General features: G+C 42.2%; 1 protein-coding gene across 5 annotated transcripts in view; it reads left to right on the forward strand.

The window, feature by feature from the left end:
* The window catches only part of LOC135484571 (ras guanyl-releasing protein 3-like), a 62917-nt gene that overhangs the window by 39224 nt on the left and 3547 nt on the right, over window positions 1-20146 (forward strand). For 3 of the 5 annotated variants that reach the window (XM_064766176.1, XM_064766175.1, XM_064766178.1), the window contains 16 exons: window positions 2-178; window positions 913-1018; window positions 1299-1409; window positions 7780-7911; window positions 8122-8272; window positions 9003-9176; window positions 10845-10961; window positions 11158-11255; window positions 11526-11703; window positions 11814-11894; window positions 12299-12400; window positions 12573-12688; window positions 13425-13563; window positions 14015-14159; window positions 15954-16249; window positions 16484-20146. The exon at window positions 16484-20146 is cut by the window's right edge and continues 3547 nt beyond it. In XM_064766176.1, coding sequence (XP_064622246.1) covers window positions 2-178; window positions 913-1018; window positions 1299-1409; window positions 7780-7911; window positions 8122-8272; window positions 9003-9176; window positions 10845-10961; window positions 11158-11255; window positions 11526-11703; window positions 11814-11894; window positions 12299-12400; window positions 12573-12688; window positions 13425-13563; window positions 14015-14159; window positions 15954-16249; window positions 16484-16654 — 2294 coding nt within the window. In that variant the 3' untranslated portion in view covers window positions 16655-20146. Of the gene's footprint in view, window position 1; window positions 179-912; window positions 1019-1298; window positions 1410-7779; window positions 7912-8121; window positions 8273-9002; window positions 9177-10844; window positions 10962-11157; window positions 11256-11525; window positions 11704-11813; window positions 11895-12298; window positions 12401-12572; window positions 12689-13424; window positions 13564-14014; window positions 14197-15953; window positions 16250-16483 lie in introns of those variants that run through there. The other 2 variants (XM_064766177.1, XM_064766179.1) reach the window with 2 other exon arrangements.

Consider the following 20146-nt stretch of genomic DNA (forward strand, 5'->3'; position numbering starts at 1 on the left):
GATCAGCAAGGCAGCCCCAAAAGAATGCGGAGTCAGTGTTCAGATGAAGTAAAAGTGACACAGCTCCCACCTATAATCCAAGCTGACTTCCTGGAAGAGGACAAGCCTGTCGTCCCTGGTGTGACGGTCCGTGGTGCTGCAATAGAGAAGCTCCTTGAACTCAGTTCAGAATGCTTTGGTGAGTCATAGTACCTTCTGGTTCAGTGTTTGAACCCACAACCTCTCTTTCATGACACTTACACTACCTTGTCATGCTCCCAGGTACAAACTTGCAACAAACATCATCTTTGCCTTTTAGTAGTCAAATGGCGAATTCTTCAGAAGCCTACTGCATCTGTCAGTCCATGCTCCTCAACAACCACAGGATCACCAATGATGTGTTTTTATCTTCCTGATAAAATCAAGTGTCCCCTTTGTAACAGAAGCATATTAATCTAGACATTGCTAAAAGCGATCACTCCAGAAAGATAAGATGAATGATAAAAAAGCAATGACGTCTTCCGGGTTTTGGGTAGCGAATTACAAAGGTCTTGCCTGCCTTTGTCCTGGAAGGAGAGGATTATGGGAACATTTGAAACGAGTTGCATAATATTGCCTTCGGTATAGAATCAATAGATAATGATTGGTTACTTGGAGGGACTGTCTGGTATTTCAAAAAGTGGAAAAGAATTTCGATCAGCCATAGCTTCTGCTGTGTATCATCATTGAAGCCCTGCAGTGCAGCATATTGACCTTCCTGTGTCTTCCTTAAAGAGAAAGGTATGATATCTGCGGGGTGTTGAACAAGCAAGCGGAGAAACCAAGCATTAAGAGATAAGACCAACTGCTAGAAATGACGAGGCCATCGTTTCACCAGCTACTATAATGAGCAGAAGTTGACTCTTCTCTGTATGTGGTGTTCTATTGTTTCAGATGATGATGGTGCACCCATCGATGAGACGGAGTATCCACGTGTGCTCTTCCTCATGCACAAGTGGTTCATTTCATCAGAAGACCTCGCGGACAGCTACGTTACGCTGTATCCTTTGGACTTTAGGTCATGTCATGTAAAGTGTATCATTGCCACTTCCAGTCATCCAATCATAGACATGTTGGTAGGCACTGTCTCAGCCTTTTAGACTGGAATATAGCGTGATGATGTATCTAACTGGTGCCATGTGAATCCCTTGCTTAACATAAAAAAGGAGAATATATGAAAAGTATGAACAAGAAGACCTGATTGGTAACAAGTCCCTCTAGCTTAAAAGCGAATTTCTGTGTTGATTATCATCGCCTACGTTTCCTTAACATGATGTCAGTTACTGTAATGCAGACGAAGCACCCTGTACGATTGCCAAGTGCTCACATCAGACGGAGGACAAGACGTGCATGCGGTTCAAACAGAGACAGAAGGTTTGTCATGCCGTCGGGTAAGTCACTTCACAACAATCTGTCTCCTCCTGCTTCCTTCAAGCTTCTCTTTCTTTCCTCTCTTCACCCTTACCCTGTTCCTCTTACCCTGTTCCTCTTACCCTGTTCCTCTTACCCTGTTCCTCTTACCCTGTTCCTCTTACCCTGTTCCTCTTACCCTGTTCCTCTTACCCTGTTCCTCTTACCCTGTTCCTCTTACCCTGTTCCTCTTACCCTGTTCCTCTTACCCTGTTCCTCTTACCCTGTTCCTCTTACCCTGTTCCTCTTACCCTGTTCCTCTTACCCTGTTCCTCTTACCCTGTTCCTCTTACCCTGTTCCTCTTACCCTGTTCCTCTTACCCTGTTCCTCTTACCCTGTTCCTCTTACCCTGTTCCTCTTACCCTGTTCCTCTTACCCTGTTCCTTGCAGATACCATTGTGAGTGAACAAATCTTATACCACTGGAGCTCCATACTTGATCATTTCTCCTTCAGCCGGGTGGATCAGATGGTGATTAGCTCCCATCCACCGGAAACTGGCTCTATTCTATGGTCAACCTCATCATCTGACCCGCTCTTTACCACAATGGACTCTGCTGGAGAGTGCAATCACCAATGTTATTCTCCCCTTGTGTAACTAATAGTGCAATGACATTGTGATATTACTCTACTTGATTCTGATCATCCTTCTTCGAGGAAAGCTGATAACACGTTGAAGAGGTCCCATCCTCGAGCTACTTGTTCCGGAGGAGTGGGCAGTCTTGAGAGGGACACCCAAAGAAAGGGAGCAAAAAAGATATATCTTGCATCCTTGTGAGATAACATTTAGAAAACAGAATGGCAGATTCTCCTGTTTTTTGAAGGGGCTACACACTCCCTGCTTTCATTGTTGTAGTATGTAATCTAGGAATAGGTTAGGTAAGTACATCTCATACCCTGGTCATCTGATGACATCAACAACAGTATCACCTGAGTCTTTACTTTCCGCTAGAAAAAAGATGGGCACAGTTTACAGCATTGGGTGCAAGTTGTTGCCTCCCAAAAACCATTCCTAAAACAGCCAGCCAGCCAGAGGTCAAAACAAACAGACAAACAAATCTTCCTGCTACAAATTCCAATCAATCGTAACTCAATTCTTGTAACCATGGTGCCATTTCATGAGGAATGATTAGATTTGCCTGTCAGCAGACAACCTCTCTCTCTCTGCTCCGTCTGCTACAGGGAAGTCTGATCTGGGCAAGTGCTCGTTGCTCCTTCTGGACTTAAGGGCACCAATTTATTCAGTAGTTACGATTTTCTTGTGACTGAAATCAGAATTTAGTCCTGTTAAAAGTTTTCTGAGTAGAAAAGCTTCTCTTGATGCAAGGTGAGGCAAGGCAAATCTCCCACAAAGATGGGGTGCTGGGATGTTGAATCTCCAAGCACATAGGGATGCCAAAATAAAGCACATCATATCATTTCTTTAATCAGTTTGTCAGAATTTTGCTTCTTTGGATGTGATATGCTAACACGCTGTGTCAATTTGACTTGTGTGCCCGGGAGCCATCACCCCATGAAGATTCGGTGCCTGGATCTCAAGTAGCATCTCCAGGCCATCCAAACCAAATCAACGCATGGTCCAGATCGATGAGAGTGTGATCAGGGATCTTGGGAAGATTGAGCAATCTTGATCAATATAACATCTGCATCTTGGTGTTTAGTGTGGATGTGACACACAACCAAGTCCACCTCCAGGTGTATGATGTCTTATAAATCCACACTGAAGTTATGGAAAAAAGATATTGGAGTGTTTTTCATTGCGGCAAGATGAAAGCGAGTCTGTGTTCAGATGTAACTCATCGGCTGTACTGCATCCATCTCATCTTTCAAAGTTTTTACTCTGCTGATAATGTGAGCTTCTGGTGATGATTGAATCAATATGGCTTCCATCCACACTTCTTGATCGTGTGCTCATTTGTGCAGATGGGGAGTTGGCGCAATGTGAGTGTTCTTCCTCACCTGGATTCACTCAACGCTTCAGTGTCGTCCCTGCCTGTTTTGAACATGTCCAGTGGCGCCAACGGTGGTCGACAAAGATGCTGTTTCTAACACAATCACTCCTCTTCTAAACAGGATCAGTGAGAACTAACCACATTATGACTATAAAAGCTCTCATCATAACAACTAAAGCAATATATGATCCCTGCCACGATATTTCTTGCAAGTCACTAAAGGAGATGAGATGGCTGACACTATCATTGTTAACGATGACTAACACTACCAGAGGCATTGTCAGCATGATGACAGCTGACTTATTAACCCTAGTCATCTGATGATCGAGATGTCCTTGTAGATAATGCCCTTACATCGTACCTGCTTGAAGTAATAGCAACATATTACTTGTAGCTTTCATTTCTTCTGATAGAAGTTGATAGAACTTCTGAGGTCATTTGTTTTGCTGTGTTGAAGGATTCTATTAAAGACCTCTGCGTGATGATCTGTGTGTGCTCTGAGCTTTACCCATCTGCTGTCAAGATGTGTGATGATTAAAGGAATCAGCACAATGAGTGCCTGGGTGGTTAGTTATGTACCACCAAAACAACATCTTGTGGTTCAAATAGGTGATCTTGGATGTGATCTTGGACTTGTCCAGTGAGTTGGTGTACCGGTCAGTATTTTGTCCAACTCACGATACGCATGGTATGGGAAAGAATACACCCGACCTCAGAACTTTGAAATTCCTTGATACCAAATGGATACTAACCAAAGGCTTCTTCCCTTGCTTGGAGTGCTCGGCTTCTTGGACAAACTTACACATGATCGGTTTTCATTAGCAGACATGTGTCAAGTCAAAGAGGTGATTAGAGACAAGATAAATGGGTGATTGACGTCAGAAGGTCTCTGAAGAGCTACCTTGGCTTGTCAGGAAGAGATTTAATGGGCCAAGTAGGATATGATACCGGCGATGTTAGCACCAAGCAAGCATCATGTTGGACACTATTCTAAGTTGTAATATTTCACCATTAATAGATACCAAAGAGAGTGCCACCACTCACTTGAAATCCTGGCAAACATGCCATATAGCCCAAGCCAGTGTGATGTAGAAGGACTTTCGTTTTACTCTCAGCCCCTGAAAAATCATGGAGCAAATGAAAACCGATGTTCCATTGATCGGCTTAATGAAAATGGGAATTGAAATTCTGTGTACTTTTCCATTGAGACTGTGGGAAAAATTCCAGCCGGTCAGACTGATCGCAGAATAATATCTATTGAAGGGGTGATGTATGGTCACATGACAGATCACTTTATCCCGATGGTGATTTATGGAAAATTGCTCCATTTGCCGACGGAAGTTCATGGTGATTGGACGTGATTATTCGAGACTAGCGCAAGTTGTGTAATTTGGGTGTAAATGTCACTGATCGTGTTGCTGAGGTCATGTTTGTTGCTGTTGGTGCTGATGATGTTGGTTCATTTTGAGCAGAAAACAAAAAAACAATGAATAAAAATTTTTGGACTTAGAAATTTTTTTGAGGGTTAGGGGAGGGTTAGCAGAAAAAAAAGTCAAAATTTTGAAAAATGTTCTAAGTCAAAAAAGTTTTGGTACTGATGATGTTGGTTCATTTTGAGCAGAAAAAAAAATCTAGTGTGACCACTAGTAGTATATCATCCTAGACCAACGTAGATGATGTGATACAAGTATATGAGGAAAGCCAGTCTTGTCTCTACAATAAGATATCCTTGGCCAGACTGGAGCCCATGAGACCAGCGAGGTTACCTGACACTGAAGAGTAGTGACTGACATTTGCCCCCATTCCACTATCAGTTCATCCCAAGAGGGCACAATCTAGATTTGGCCGCATTCTGCCGCATCATGTCATGTCTACCCAGAGCTGGCCTCCCACGAGGAATTTTGAATTTCGTGATACAGGGAATGTAAATCCTATCAGTATCCATGGAAACTGTGGGAACGGTCCACGTGTTTGCTTCCCTGGTGAGAGATAGTGGTTTGGTGGTTGTCTCTGGTGCACCTGAGAGAAGGAACCGGCGAAAAATGAGTTTCAGAGATGACTTGCTGCTAATAGCTGTCATGTGACAAGTGAAACTCTTAGTATCTATAGGTGACTTAAACCATAACTGGACTAGTGCACAACAAACCTTCCACCGAGATTTAGAAGTGTATGTTTGTCTTCCCAATTCCCAATAGTCTGATAGAGACAAGTCAGATTACAGCTCAGTAGTCGCCCACATTCAACCCTGACTCCTCCCTATCATGTTCCAGCTTGTTCCTCTCTCTTTTTACAAGTGCGGTCCTCATAGCTGGAAAGTTGTGACGAAGGTTTAGTGTTACCTTGGTGTTTTGGGTTAGGCTTTCAAGGAGGAACAGAAGATATGTCGGGGACGACCCTTGATGTGAAAACCAAGCGTAAAAAAGCACTGGATGAGAATAGCGATACACCTTATATTGTGATGGTTGACATTTACAGGATAAGTAACTTTAGGTCATTGTTGATATGTCAGTTGTCCGCAGACATAAGAAGTGAATTCCAATACTTGGTCTCGTTGACTTGATAGTAGGCTCTCAACAGTGATTTAACATAACTGAGTCTATTTCACAGTGCCCAATCCAATGACTGTTCCTGTTATGGTCTCAATAGACTCACTAGAATCTTTTCTCACTTTGAGATGGAATAAGGTCCATGAAAAGCACTGATAATCACCATGCAAACTTCATTGCTGTGACCACGTTACTCGACCATATTCCTCTGGTAACTAATATCCTCACCAGAATACCAGTCCCCTACCAGGGTCACCTTGTTGCTGCAAGCTAATAACCCATGCGGATTAGACAGGCTGCTCATGAGGCATGTCCTTACCCTCGATGGCCAGTAGCACTTTTATCTCTGTAGTCAAGATTTGGTTGGCCAAACTGGCATGTCAGACATACTGGTACCCTAAACCTTTAAATCCTTGATTGGACTGAGAGTGACATGGTCCCCTCCAACGGAGTAGTTAGACATTCTGGTGGCAAACCATTATTTCCTGTTCTGGCAGTGGAGACATGAGCTGACTTGGTAATTGAGATACATACGTCAGTGACAGAGACTGTCTAAATCAGTGCTTCCTTGTCAACTGAGACTAGGAGATGAGGTGGAGAGTACTCTCTAAGATCTGTCTCATCTCTACAAGGTTACTCTACTAAATGAATAATCAAGTTATTCATGCTCCTTGTCTTGTTATTGTTTCACCTTGACCTCAGAAAATCTCAACATCTGCTCCTGTCAGAATGTTCTATGTCCTGGTATTGTAAAACCTTAACGAGCTTGTCCTTGTCTTCAGGCTGGTAATAACAGCTTATGGTTCTCTATGGAAATCAAGAGAGCTTATGATGCCTTCTCCTTGAATTGGCTTTGACTTCTGTAGTATCGACTTAACCGTATCTCCCCTTGGTCACGGACAATATCTCACTGAGCTTAGCTATCGGCACAGAGGGCTAGTAAGAGCTTCAGACATCTCACTAGTGATACGTCACTGACTTGTATTACAGAGCTTGTAGCTAAGGGACTGGACTAATTGGTACATCATGTGTCACTGACCGGTGTAGGTCAGGGACGGGGACTATTTGACAGTTTAGCTCTTGGGTTTGATGGGTTGATAGCTAGAAGGGTTTTCACTTAACAGTTAGCCTGCAGTGTATCAGCTGTGAATGTGTTGTATCTGCCCTAGTGCCAGGAGCAATATTACAACTAAACTTGTCAAAGTTGAGCACGATCTTATCAGAAGGATGTTGAAAAATCACACCAGAGAACATTTATTGGGTATCATGATATCGCCCATGGCTTAAATGTTAAAACACATGAGCTGAAGGTGAAAACATGACACCTTCATGTTTTTAGATATTGGTTTCAATGATAGTTGACAAGAGTATCCTACACAAGAGTACGTTCATTTGTTATGGTGAAACAGACGTGGATCAGCATGTCTTTTGAAGGAGCAGATGATATTTTCGTGGGCAGACGTCACTTTGATGGGAGCCACTCAACCTCTCCCAGCGACTCTGAGATATTGTAAATAGTCCTCGACATCCGTTTTCTTGGATCTTCTTTCCATTTTGAGCCGACCTTGACCTTTGACTAAATTGTCTGCTTTCTTATTTTGCTCGGTGACGAATGAATGAATAAATAACGAGGAAATGGATTTTTCAATATTTTCTGATTTATTTTGACTACTTCTGGAGGCAAATTGGAAAATAATAAGTTTACATCAGTTTTGTCTTTCAGTTGTATACAATGGCTGACACCATTTTAATGGTCATTTATAATCTTGAAGTTTCTGGTGACTCTTCCCTCATTGCATCACGTCTGCCACCTCTGCCACCTCTGTCCATGGTCGTCTGTTTCTGTATTTTCAGATATTGGATCTCCAAGTTTCCCGTGCATTTCGACATGGATGCCCGGCTGACGGCCTCTGTAAATAAACTCTCAGAGATTATGGAATCGGAGGGGAACACAGATATGAGGGAAATGATCGACATTTCACGGGTGTAAGCATTGTAATTCTTCCCTAATCAGAAAACATCATGCCTCTCCTTCAAGCCATCATGCTGCAACAGCGAAGCATTCACCTGGTTTGACTGATTCGTTTAAACAAAGGGTCAATTTCCTAAATGTTCCTGAATTCCCTCAATCCAGTTTGCACAAATTCTGAAAGGGAATTGCTAATCATTAAATGTCTGATTTTGTCACACTTCCAGGCCTAACTTTGATTGGATGAGAAATATGTCTGTGAGAAACCCTGCCAATCGATTGGCTCAGAAACAATCGCTTGTGTTCAACCAGCTTCAGCCGGATGAGCTGGCTGAGCAGCTCACCTTTCTCGAGTACAAAGCATTTAGGAGAATTACGGTAAGTCATTCAACTTTGTTCTTTAGAGGTGAGTGGTAGTCACATTATAGTCCATTGCATTGAGTGTGGGTGAAATTGAAAAGGTGTTATAACGAAATTGGTAAATATTTACCTGTGATTGATAACTTTACCTTTGTTAAGAAAAGAAGGTGTTTTCATTTAACAACTAAAAGGTAATTTGATGCTAACCAAGTATCAATTACAAAGTTATGCTTGATAAGTCATAAAAATACTTACATTGGAAAAAAAGATTGTTGTGATGTAATTGGCCATATTTTTATGCCATTTCATTAGATCAGATGAGTGTTTTTTCTTTTGCGGATAAGATTCAATAAAGTGAAATGCCGCTTTCCTCTATGGATAGAGAGTTATTGGAGTCAACTTATTACAAGGATGGTCGATGAGGCAGAAGCAGGATGTTATTGGATGCAAAATCATAAAAGAAACTTGATTGTTATTAATAATCCCTATTACTAAAGTTTTGGATTCAAATCTTGTCTTTGATGCCAAGACTTACCAACCATGGCTGTTTTCTGCAGAGCAATTATTACTTTTAGGGCAAGATTCAGTGTGTTGGAAAATAAGGGCGCATGAAGTCAAAATGGCTAAATTTGATGAATCTTTTGGTGAGATAGAAGTATGAAAAATCTACGTTTTCTCAATGAGCTAGTAGAGACCATTAGGATCTAACACCAGTCTCTATTTATAACTATTTTCTTTCTGTTGTTAGTTTTCAGACTTTAAGAACTATGCAGTAACCGGTTCACTCAAGGACAATCCCAAACTGGCTCGCTCTATCACCGTCTTCAACGGTCTCTCTCAGTGGGTCCAGTGTATGGTGTTGAGTAAGACCACGCCACAGCAGAGGTCAGAGGTCATGGTCAAGTTCATACATGTAGCAAAGGTAGGGACTTGAGAATCATTCAGTGTGGCTAAATGCCATGATGGATGGAGAAACACCATCGTCAGTTTGCCGCCAATGACCATCAAACTTCACATGAGCGAGAGTCATACAGACAGTGTCAGTTACCAACCTGCCTCATTAGACAGTGAACCCAAAGACAGAGTGAGAAATGATCAAGCTTTACGACAACTACCATGACTACTGGACACAATAGGAAATAATCATCTGCTCCACAGTCCATATCCCAACATCAATATCCAACCATCCGGTCGCTCATATTTTATTCACCACACAACCATCTGAGAGGCAAACTTTTGTCAACAAGCCATTATTTGCTTCATCAGAGTTGGCTACATATATAGCACAGTATTTGCATTAATCCTTTACCAGTATTTACCGTATTCCTTCTGATCCATTTTCCTTTACCGTGGAGCCAATAATTAACAACCAGCCAATCATTTTGATGGAATTTCATGACACGTGATGACATCGGTCTCAAGGCTCTGCCTAAAGCTCAGTGTGACAGACGAGGAACTTAATCATGAACCATGAACTTTATCACGGCCAGTGACACATCTCAAAGCTGTGCCTTTACCTGTTGCCAAAACAAGTGCCCTTAGCTCATAGGAAATCCAGGTGTATTCAAAAGTGACATTGCCTGTCACATGCATCATGCTGTGTGGGATGGTACGTGGTAGAAATTGTAACAGTAGAAATCCTAACAGTAGAAATCCCAATATAATAGCATTTTTTTACCAATTTGAACAAAAATTGAAAAAAAAGTTATTTGTTTAAAAAAAAGTCTTTTTAACTAATTTAACAAAAATTCCTTCCATGTTTAAAAAAAAATTTGATTTTTTTATCAACGAAAATTTTTTTAAATTTTTTTCCCCAAAAATCGCAAAATATTCCAAATACATCAGAATGTTTGAAAAGAAAAAAATTGTGAGAAATTTATAAATTTTCAGATTTTGAAAAAGAAAACACTGATTTCATGTTGTCAGGTCAGCTCTTCTAAAAAAATGTTTTATTTTGGTGGTTTGCTCGCATAGCCTGTAGAATGAAATGACCTGAGCAATATCAACTGCCTCGGCCAACTCCATGGTTTCAGTTTTCAATAAAATGCTAGAAAACTAATTGGATGCAATACAGACAGCGAGACACCTAATAAAAAAAATCCAATCGCATCAATTGAGGTGATAACTATAGCATTGACGTCATGAGTTTTTTACGACTGCATATTGCTAATGATTTTATATCTTGGATATGAAAAGCTTTTTTCAAAAGTGATGTTGAGCCGCATTTGCCTCGAATATTTGCAGTCGTAAAAACAAGTGCATCTTGAGGAGCTTATCTAAAGTTAGGTCTTCTTTTAATCAAAATAGAATCTCTTCTTCACTTTTTATGCCGTGATGAGACACTTTTTTCTTCCTCGCATAAACAAAACAATATGTTTACTGTGAGACTCTTCTTTATCTCAGAATGTGCAGCAACTAGATAACTAGTCGAAGCAATACCCATCAAAGTAAAGCTAAATGTACTTGCTCAAGGTCACAAGTGATGTGTCAATATCTATTATTGAACCTAACTCAGCCCTTGTATTATGCTTTCCTCTAGATTGAAGTGACTTTAAAGACACGTCTCATTTGTGACTGGTCTTGTTTTCAGAGGTTACGTGAACTACAGAACTACAACACGTTGATGGCGGTCGGTGGAGGGTTGACCCATAGTGCCCTTGCGCGGCTTGGAAAAACCAACGCTTGTTTGCCAGCCGAGTCTCAAAAGGTAAGCTGGTTTCCACCCAAAGATGGCGCTGGATACTGACCACAGAAGATCCAAGTCCAGTATCAAGGAGAAAACCATTGGACATGAAAGAAAGGCACATTCCCAGGCACTTGGCTGGGAGGGAGAAACTATGTTAGTGGTAGAATCATAGGAGTTGGTCGTCCAAATGTTAACAAGTATTTGTTTTCCTCTTCAGATCTTAGCAGATTTGGCTGATCTCTTGTCTTCCTCAAATAACTTCAGCAATTATAGGAAAGCTTTACAAATCTGTACAGGATTTCGGATACCAATTCTGTGAGTAAAGAGATATGTTGGCTTGTGGCAATCATTACTATCCAAGGTACCGATGCAGTCATGTTAGACAGATATTGTCACCATGCACCAAGTTGATGGCTCGGAATCCAGGGTTTCTCAGTCAGTGTTATCAGTAACGTTACGTTATCCTAACGCTACTTATTGTAAAGGAGATTAACTGAAGGAGATGAACACTTAGTTGAGCTGTCGCTGGCATTTTTGCAGGTTCAGGAGCAGACGCTAACTCGCTTAGTTTTTCTTTGATTTCAGTGGTGTCCATCTGAAAGATCTGATCCTTCTGCACACTGCCTTGCCGGACAAGATAGGTGCCAACCTCATTAACTTCCGCAAAATGACCCAGTTATCAGTCACTTTCTCCGAACTGATGCAGGTTCAAAACTCTTCACTGCCAATAGAAGTCAACATGGATATGGTCAGCATACTCCGGGTAAGTTTTCTATGTTGATTTCCATGGCAGGGCCTGAGTAGAGTTGGAGCCTTCAGAGTGTTTTATTGTTATTTTGTTACAACCTTAACATGTTTGATTTCCTCTTCCAGTTGTCACTTGATCTCCATTACACCGAAGATGAGATTTATGAATTGTCTTTAGCAAGAGAACCACGCAATTCCATATCATCTGTAAGTTCAACATAACCCCATCAAAGCTCCTTTAACCACCTAATCACAATATTATCTCATGAGCGACCCCCTGAAACTCTCTGGTTACATGTTCAATGTAGAGACTCATACGGTGCATCGAGAAGCCACCAGTAAGATGACACTCTCCTCTATCTTGTCACAACCCTCAGATAGGGAGGTCTGAGTCAGGGGGGTGACTCATCTCAGATGATCTGGTTGCACTGAAACTATGACATATACCTCCCAAGTCTATGTGCTTGGACTTGGGGTATATGTACACATCAGTTGTCCATCCCTTGATGTGCGGTTTAAGCCTCAATGTCTCCAGTTTGAACCATTACATTGAAATGGTCTGAAGTAGGTGGCAGTTGTCAGTCATTTGAACTTGCTCTCCTCCCTTGCAGCCTTCCACTCCCACCAAGCCAGTAGTATTCGGTGACTGGGTGGCGGGACTGATACCACCTGACTCTGACACCATCAACAAACACGTCAATGCAATGGTAGAAGTGAGTACCTCGGAATGACCCGCTCATATTTAGAGTGTAGGAGATCACATGTTGTGCATCACCTGCAGTTTGCACCAACCTCTCAGTAGACATAAAGAGACAATTTGAGAGAACCAAGTTTGTAATGGCACATGCTACATCATACAAGTGTTGACACTTCATCTGATTTCAGGCTGTGTTCAAGATCTACGATCATGACAAAGATGGCTACATCTCTCAACCAGAATTTGAACTCATCGCCGGAAACTTCCCGTTCATTGATTCATTTTGTGTTCTTGATGCTGACCAGTGAGTATGCTCCTTCAACTTCCACTGTGGTCTAGTGACTAGTGGCTACCTGAGAGGTCCCTGGTATGATCCCCACAGCCAGCATGAGACCGATGGCCAGCTCATCTGAGTTCTACTGAAAGGGTTCAGGATGGACTCGGATTAAAGTGTAAAGTCAGATGATAACCTTTCTTCAACTGTTTTCAAGGAGGCTTCTAAAACTTCTCAGACATCTTGAGCATTCTCGTTCAACTGGACGTTTCCCATCTATTCCATTCAGCATATACAAGAAGTCTCCCGGGGGGGGGGGGGGGGTGTGATAAAACACATCATTTAGCTGTCCTTTGGCAATGACAGCATGAGGATATTGACAGTACCAATGATAATTGATAATTGACGTATGCCATTGGCATGACCTCCCAGGGCAGGTTAACAGCCCTTTGCTAATGGCAAGTTAGGTGTGAAAGCGACACTGATGTTTATTTAACAGGTGCAATATAATCCTAGAGAGTTATATCTGGTCTTTGGACTTGATATTGACTTCTTCAGTGTTGGCTGTGTGCGTGGAGGTGTTAGTCTCCAGAGAGTTAAGATTGGATGAGTGATTCTTACCTACCACTACGGTTAGTACCAGTCCAAGTAACTTCATCTTGGGCCAGTGATATCTACTGAAAACCACCTGGCTGAATGGAAGCACACACCATTGATAGACAATTTACTTGATGATTGATGATTGACACATGTCATTTCTTTCCAGAGACGGGATGATCAGCAAGGCTGAGATGAAAACATATTTCATCCGCGCCAACTGCCATGCGTTACGAAACAGCTTCAAACATGCCTTCCATGAAACCACGTATTTCAAACCAACATTTTGTATTCATTGCACGGGTCTGGTAAGTCACATCAGGTTTTGGAGTTGGGGGGTTTTTGTGACATGTTTGTAGTGCTTGACCAATGATTGATTCATCCTAAAACACGTACACCCCAGCTTTCATTGGTTGAAATCAAACTGCATCATCAGGTATTGTATATCTTTGCCTTTTGAAACACTGAGTGGAGAAAATGTCAATGCTGGATGCTGATTTTCCTCAACAAAATTCTGATTGACACCCAAGTGACAATCACCAGTTGGTTGTACGTGTGCTGACCTCAAGTGTTAAAGTTTGGAACTAGAGATGTCTTCTGGTAATGCCTTGGTTGCAAGTCAACTGACTCTTTTTGAAAGAACTTGCCGTCCTTTGGATACCATTTCACTGCAGCACAGCTAGTCGATGCCAATCAAGCACTGGCGATGCCAACTTCAGCCAGGGCTAAACGCGATTTAAATGTTGCCCTCTATTTCAGTTATGGGGTATCATCAAGCAGGGCCACAAGTGTAAGGACTGTGGCATCAACGCTCACAAACACTGCAAGGACCTTGTTGTCATGGAGTGCCGCAGTCGTGCACACACAGGTTCGCATGGACGCATGAATTCTTTAACTAATGGTGGTGAGTCCGACTGACCCCCTTCGCCTCTAGATGCTGGGTAATCAATACTAAGTATACTTCAAAATTAAGATTTTATTCTTAATCTTATTTTCAAACTGCTAAAGAACTTTTTCACCAGCTTGTCAATGTATCCGAGTTCATTTCATCCGAGTGGCCATTGGCAAGTCAAGAAATCAGCCAAGGACCCGCCATCACTTAAAGGTGGAGTAGTGTGGCATACTGCTGGGCCGTCACTTAAAGGTGGAGTAGTGTGGCATACTGCTGGGCCGTCACTTAAAGGTGGAGTAGTGTGGCATACTGCTGGGCCGTCACTTAAAGGTGGAGTAGTGTGGCATACTGCTGGGCCATCACTTAAAGGTGGAGTAGTGTGGCATACTGCTGGGCCGACACTTAAAGGTGGAGTAGTGTGGCATACTGCTGGGCCGTCACTTAAAGGTGGAGTAGTGTGGCATACTGCTGGGCCGTCACTGATGTACGATTGTAGAGTTCCTAGGAATCTAATGAAACATTACCGACAGCCAAGTCATAAGCAAGTCAAAAGTGTATGGTAATCTTCAAGGCGGACAGTTTATCTTGTGAAGCCAGTCTGGGATGAACCCGATTCCTCTTGGGAGTATTGTCTACACTGGGTGACCTAGCCATGTCTAACACTACCCCTCCTTTAACATTGAAAAGCCGATATTTGAGATGAAATGAACTCGATTATGAGTTTACACATGTTTTGATTACCTTGGTTAACTTTCTGTTCTTGGCATGCGTTTCTCATTTAACCCTTCGTGGTCTCACTTTGATAGAGGCATCAACTCTGTCAGCTGCCGCATTAAGCCAAAGAATGTGTATTATGCAGTATGTTGACATGAGTTGCTGCCTATGAAAGACCATGTGAATGTAACGCCGCAGTGATTTCAGCTGCGTCAGCCTACCCATGTACCAGCCTCAGGGGCAAGATGACAATATATCCAGTTCTACAGGTTCCGTTTGTTAAGATTTACAGTCAAATGCACCAAGTTCCATTTCCGTGTTTACTTTGTCAGTGTGTTTGATTAATTTTCACATGTTTCTTTGCTGATTTCTACAGTTATCTGTCGAAAGGAGCGCACTGTAAGCCATATTAACAGGCCTTTATTCTCGTCGGGTTGTAGCGGTTTATAGAGGGAGCAGACATGATTCGACCCCTTCTGTTCTAGTCGCAACGTGATTCCTTTTCTACTTCTTCTCTGCAGTGTTTCTCATATGATATTTCCCTAGTTTAGATACATTAACCCTCTCAAAGCTATCCTGTATACTGTTACAATACAACAAGACAATATACATATGGGTTAACATGACTGAAAACATCTAACTTGTTATTCACATTGGGTTTATCCAAAATGCCTGTTCAATAACACAAAATAAAGAGGCATACTGATGTACCCAATTGGTAATGAGAGGGTTAACCTTTGCTTGGGTCTTATCCCAGATATCCTTTGGTGACCAGGTCACATTTCAGTTTCAAAAATGTGCAAGCTTCTTATTGATGATGGGGAATGTGTTTGCTTGTTTGACATTCAAACTGATTTAGACAATCGATTCAGGGAGATTTGGGATTGATTTTGGTTTGTATTCTATGGCTGAGTTTCTGCAGGATTATCAGTTCTATTTGTAAATGTTTTGTGTACAGTTTATCCTGTTGCCTTTAAAAGTAACTTAAGTTATGATCTACTCACTAATATGATACTCAGACAACGACTTCAGTAAAACAACCACTTCAATCCATCATCTGTTTGTCCTCATTATGTCCACCGGTTTTTCCAGATAAACCACCAACTGGAGCGCCCCCTGGCGCGGGAAACTCAAACAGTTTACCAAGCGGCCAGTGCCAGGACCTCACGTTACAACACAAGCGACGGATGTCCCAAAGGCAGCGGCGGACGCGCTCCAACACGGGGACACAGACAGATCTCGCTCCACCCAACAGCCCAGCGACCAGCGCCGGATCAAGGACATCTTGTAGCTCCTCGCGGGACGACTTGGGCAGTGAAGCAAGTGACGCAGCAGAATTCTACGAGGACCCAAACTCGCTGTATGAGAGACTAGTCAAAGCTGAAGAGGTACGGTCTGATTTGAGTCATCCATGTAACATTGGCAAGCTCATTTACTTCTGGAGACCAAAATCATGTTCATCAGTGAAACTGAGTACGTTCTTGCCCGAATTCATTCAAGAGATTCTGATGAGTGTCACTATCATACTATTTTCTTGACAATAGCCTGATAGTGCATGCTCTCTGTCTTATAGAACTTATTATGTTTAGAGATGAATAAAAGGGGGGTTACTTCCATTTCAGGACCGCGACAAGCTGCATTCCGAGAACGCTCTTCTGAAGTGCAAACTCGACGTTCAGGGTGAAACCATAAACACTCTTAAATCTCATATTGGATTGATACGCCAGCACACGATCACATTTATTCTCGATCAGATGGATACGCTGCATATTCAGCGAGACACTGAGGTCTAGGTAAGCAGACGATGGACAGTGTTCTGGTTCTCCACAAGATGCCACCACTCATTCGCTGGTCATACGAGAACTTGTAATGTCGTCAGTGTGGTGACGACCAGGAACAGAGAGACGGTCATTCGATTCAAGAAGAGCAGTAGGCCCGAAGAGCAGTAGGCCTAGTCTAGCCTACGGCTGAGTGTGGGACAAAACCTTATGGTGTACGTGCTGCCACCTATGGCTCATTTCAGTCGACATTGTCAGTATCCGTTCTCTGTTCCAATCAGCATTGTCTTTGATTAACATTTTGCTTTTTATTGGGATGTTTGTTACTGGAATGTGGACTCAGTTGCAATAGGTGAGTATGATGTGATGATGGAATGTGTGGTCACTTCAGACTGATCGAAGAACCTTTGAGTTCCACAATGCCTGGGAGACTTTGGACGCACCCAAAATAAGCTTGGGCCGTCTTGGGCATTCGAACCATTTTAAACTGACTTACAGTGTGAATGACTATCAAGGGAATTCTTATCAAGGTGAACTGTTCTTCATATGGAAATTGTTTGACTGAGAATCTCAAATACCCCTCATGAAATCCAAAGTTTAGTGTCATTAAACGACATCATTCAGTGCGGCGGTGGACAGATGTTGGATCAAAGTGTCCAGATGTTGTCTTGGATCATTACTGGGCAAACCAGATTCTACTATGATACTCATTCGCATATGTAAGCGGATTCAGAGTCTAGGGGCCGTCTGAGGTGATAGCAGATGGTCCCTGAACACTCTGCTTTATAAACATAACTCATCAACTGTTCACTCCCAAACGCCCTTTTCTTAAAACCAGTCTTAATAGTCTCATAACATCAAATTGCTAGTTGAACAATCATAAAATCCATTTTTTGAAGAAAATATAAGTTGGGTGGCTGGTCCATCAAATGACTGTATTTTCGTAGAGTTTTGAATTGTCAAACGATAGGTCATCCAGTCAGTGTGTTGGTCGAATCAACTTTTAGGTCTCAATATTTATGATCTGTTCAAAGCACTTGGGTATGGGGCATATTCTTGAAGGTCATCTGCCCCAGGCGGCATGTTCTTGAAGGTCATCCGCCCCAGGTGGCATATTCTTGAAGGTCATCTGCCCCAGGCGGCATGTTCTTGAAGGTCATCCGCCCCAGGTGGCATATTCTTGAAGGTCATCTGCCCCAGGTGGCATGTTCTTGAAGGTCATCCGCCCCAGGTGGCATGTTCTTGAAGGTCATCCGCCCCAGGTGGCATGTTCTTGAAGGTCATCCGCCCCAGGTGGCATGTTCTTGAAGGTCATCTGCCCCAGGTGGCATGTTCTTGAAGGTCATCCGCCCCAGGTGGCATGTTCTTGAAGGTCATCCGCCCCAGGTGGCATGTTCTTGAAGGTCATCCGCCCCAGGTGGCATGTTCTTGAAGGTCATCCGCCCCAGGTGGCATGTTCTTGAAGGTCATCCGCCCCAGGTGGCATGTTCTTGAAGGTCATCCGCCCCAGGTGCATGTTCTTGAAGGTCATCTGCCCCAAGTGGCATGTGCTTCACCATTCTTCAATGATATCTCATACCCGGGTATGTAGTGACGATATTATGGTCTTCATTCATTGGTTGCCCACTATTGCTCATTTTGAAATGTTGAGTGTACAGAATTCGGAAGTAATGTTAATATTGTCATAGAAGATGCATTTAGTGCCAGAAGTCTTGATAATGAGGTATATTTTGATGCTGAAATGAAGGTGCTATACTATAGGTCATCAGACAAACTGACACCTCATCGTGTGCCTTTTGAGATGCGTTCGTTTGCTATCCTTTTTGATTGTAGATTTAGGAGTTTTGTTTGGCTGTCAAAATCCAAGTCAATTATAAAGATTTTTTTCAAAATTTCATTCACTTAATTTCAAAGATTTTTCTGAAATGAGCAGGGCACATGACCCCCTGTAAATCTGCTCTTGGATGTATATAGAATGACACATAGTAATTATTTGTGATCATGTCTCGCAAAAGGAATAGCAAATGAAAATGTGTCTCGTTTGTCTAAATGGATCATGGGATTCATATTGTTTTTGGGATACCCTGTACAGCCGATGCACTCTAGGAAGATTCTGACTGACTTTTAAGTGTGTACATCATGGTACTCGTGGGTCAGGCAAACTGACATCGGATTGATGCCAATTCATCTACAAGATGGCGCTGTAAATTCATATCTATTGTAAATTATTTTGCTGTATAGAGAGATGTTTTTATATGATGTTAAGTGTATATTTTCCCCATTGTAAACTATTCATAATTATCAGGACTGTTTTAGGTAGTTGCAGGTCAACACTTTGATTTGAAGCAGTGTGGAATAAGTTATTTGCCACATGATATATCAGCAGTATTTCCTGCAGTACTTATGTCTGGTTTGTCAACAAGTGCTCATGTAAGGTGAGATAGAAGAGACACCTATTGATCACTTTCCAAACTCTCATTTGGCCAACTTGTCTCTTATCTATAGCCTCCTTTAAGGATCCTGTGTAGAGGGAGCCCCGGCATCTGAAGGTATAATCATTGTGCACTTTCTCATGCATTCATGAACTGGAGCAGCACACAGGCACATCCATGCCAGACCACCAATGCCGCTAATCTCCTCATTTAAGTCTACGTTCTAATGGACTCCTGATGGCCGTCTTCAAACTTGTCATGGAGCAAAGCTCCTTCTTACCTGTTAGATGTGGGTGAAGTCTAAAGTCAATACTGTCAAGATGAAGTTAGATACCTTGATGTAAAGTGTCCTTCAGACATAAGCCTAATGACTTCCCTCGTTTCAGGGCACTGTTAGGCTACACTTATGACTGGGTTCATGATCAAATCTTGCTCTCAACTTAAATCATTGCCATACTCATCTACAGCCATTCTGTCAATGCTTCCAATACTGTAAAACTCATTGTATCAATCAGTCAAATCAGCCAGAAGACGTTTCGACTTTCAGGTGAGCACCGCCTGTAACTTTTATTGCAAAGAATATCTAGAGATAATAATGGTAACAAAAATGACAAAACTTGGATTTCTTCAACCTCTTAGTTAAACATTCCATTTAACATTTGCGCTCAACCACAAAAAGGAGTTGTAAAAGAGGGTTTGCTTGAACTTATGAGTTTGACAGTTGTTTCATCTACCTCATATTGTGATGTATCTTTGCTCCTACCAGCAGTAACTGCTGCTCATAATCATTGCCTTTCATTGCCTTTCATTGCCTGTATTCAGCACTCTCTGTTAACCCTTTATCATGGCTGGGGAACTGACCGGGGGCACACCTGATCATCTATGGCCCACCTTTGAGGTTAGTATGAATACTCCAGACGATGGTAGTCACACCTTGTACAGTGGTCAGTATCAGGATCACACAGATAACGTGTCTATGAAGTGGAGTTGTATTTCATTTTCCTCATTGTTTATCTGTTGCATTCTTCCTCAAACAGTTACGTGTATCATCTAAATTATTGGATTACTCATATCA

The sequence above is a fragment of the Lineus longissimus genome, chromosome 3 (genome assembly GCF_910592395.1).
Source record: "Lineus longissimus chromosome 3, tnLinLong1.2, whole genome shotgun sequence".
In the NCBI taxonomy this organism is placed as follows: Eukaryota; Metazoa; Nemertea; class Pilidiophora; order Heteronemertea; family Lineidae; genus Lineus; species Lineus longissimus.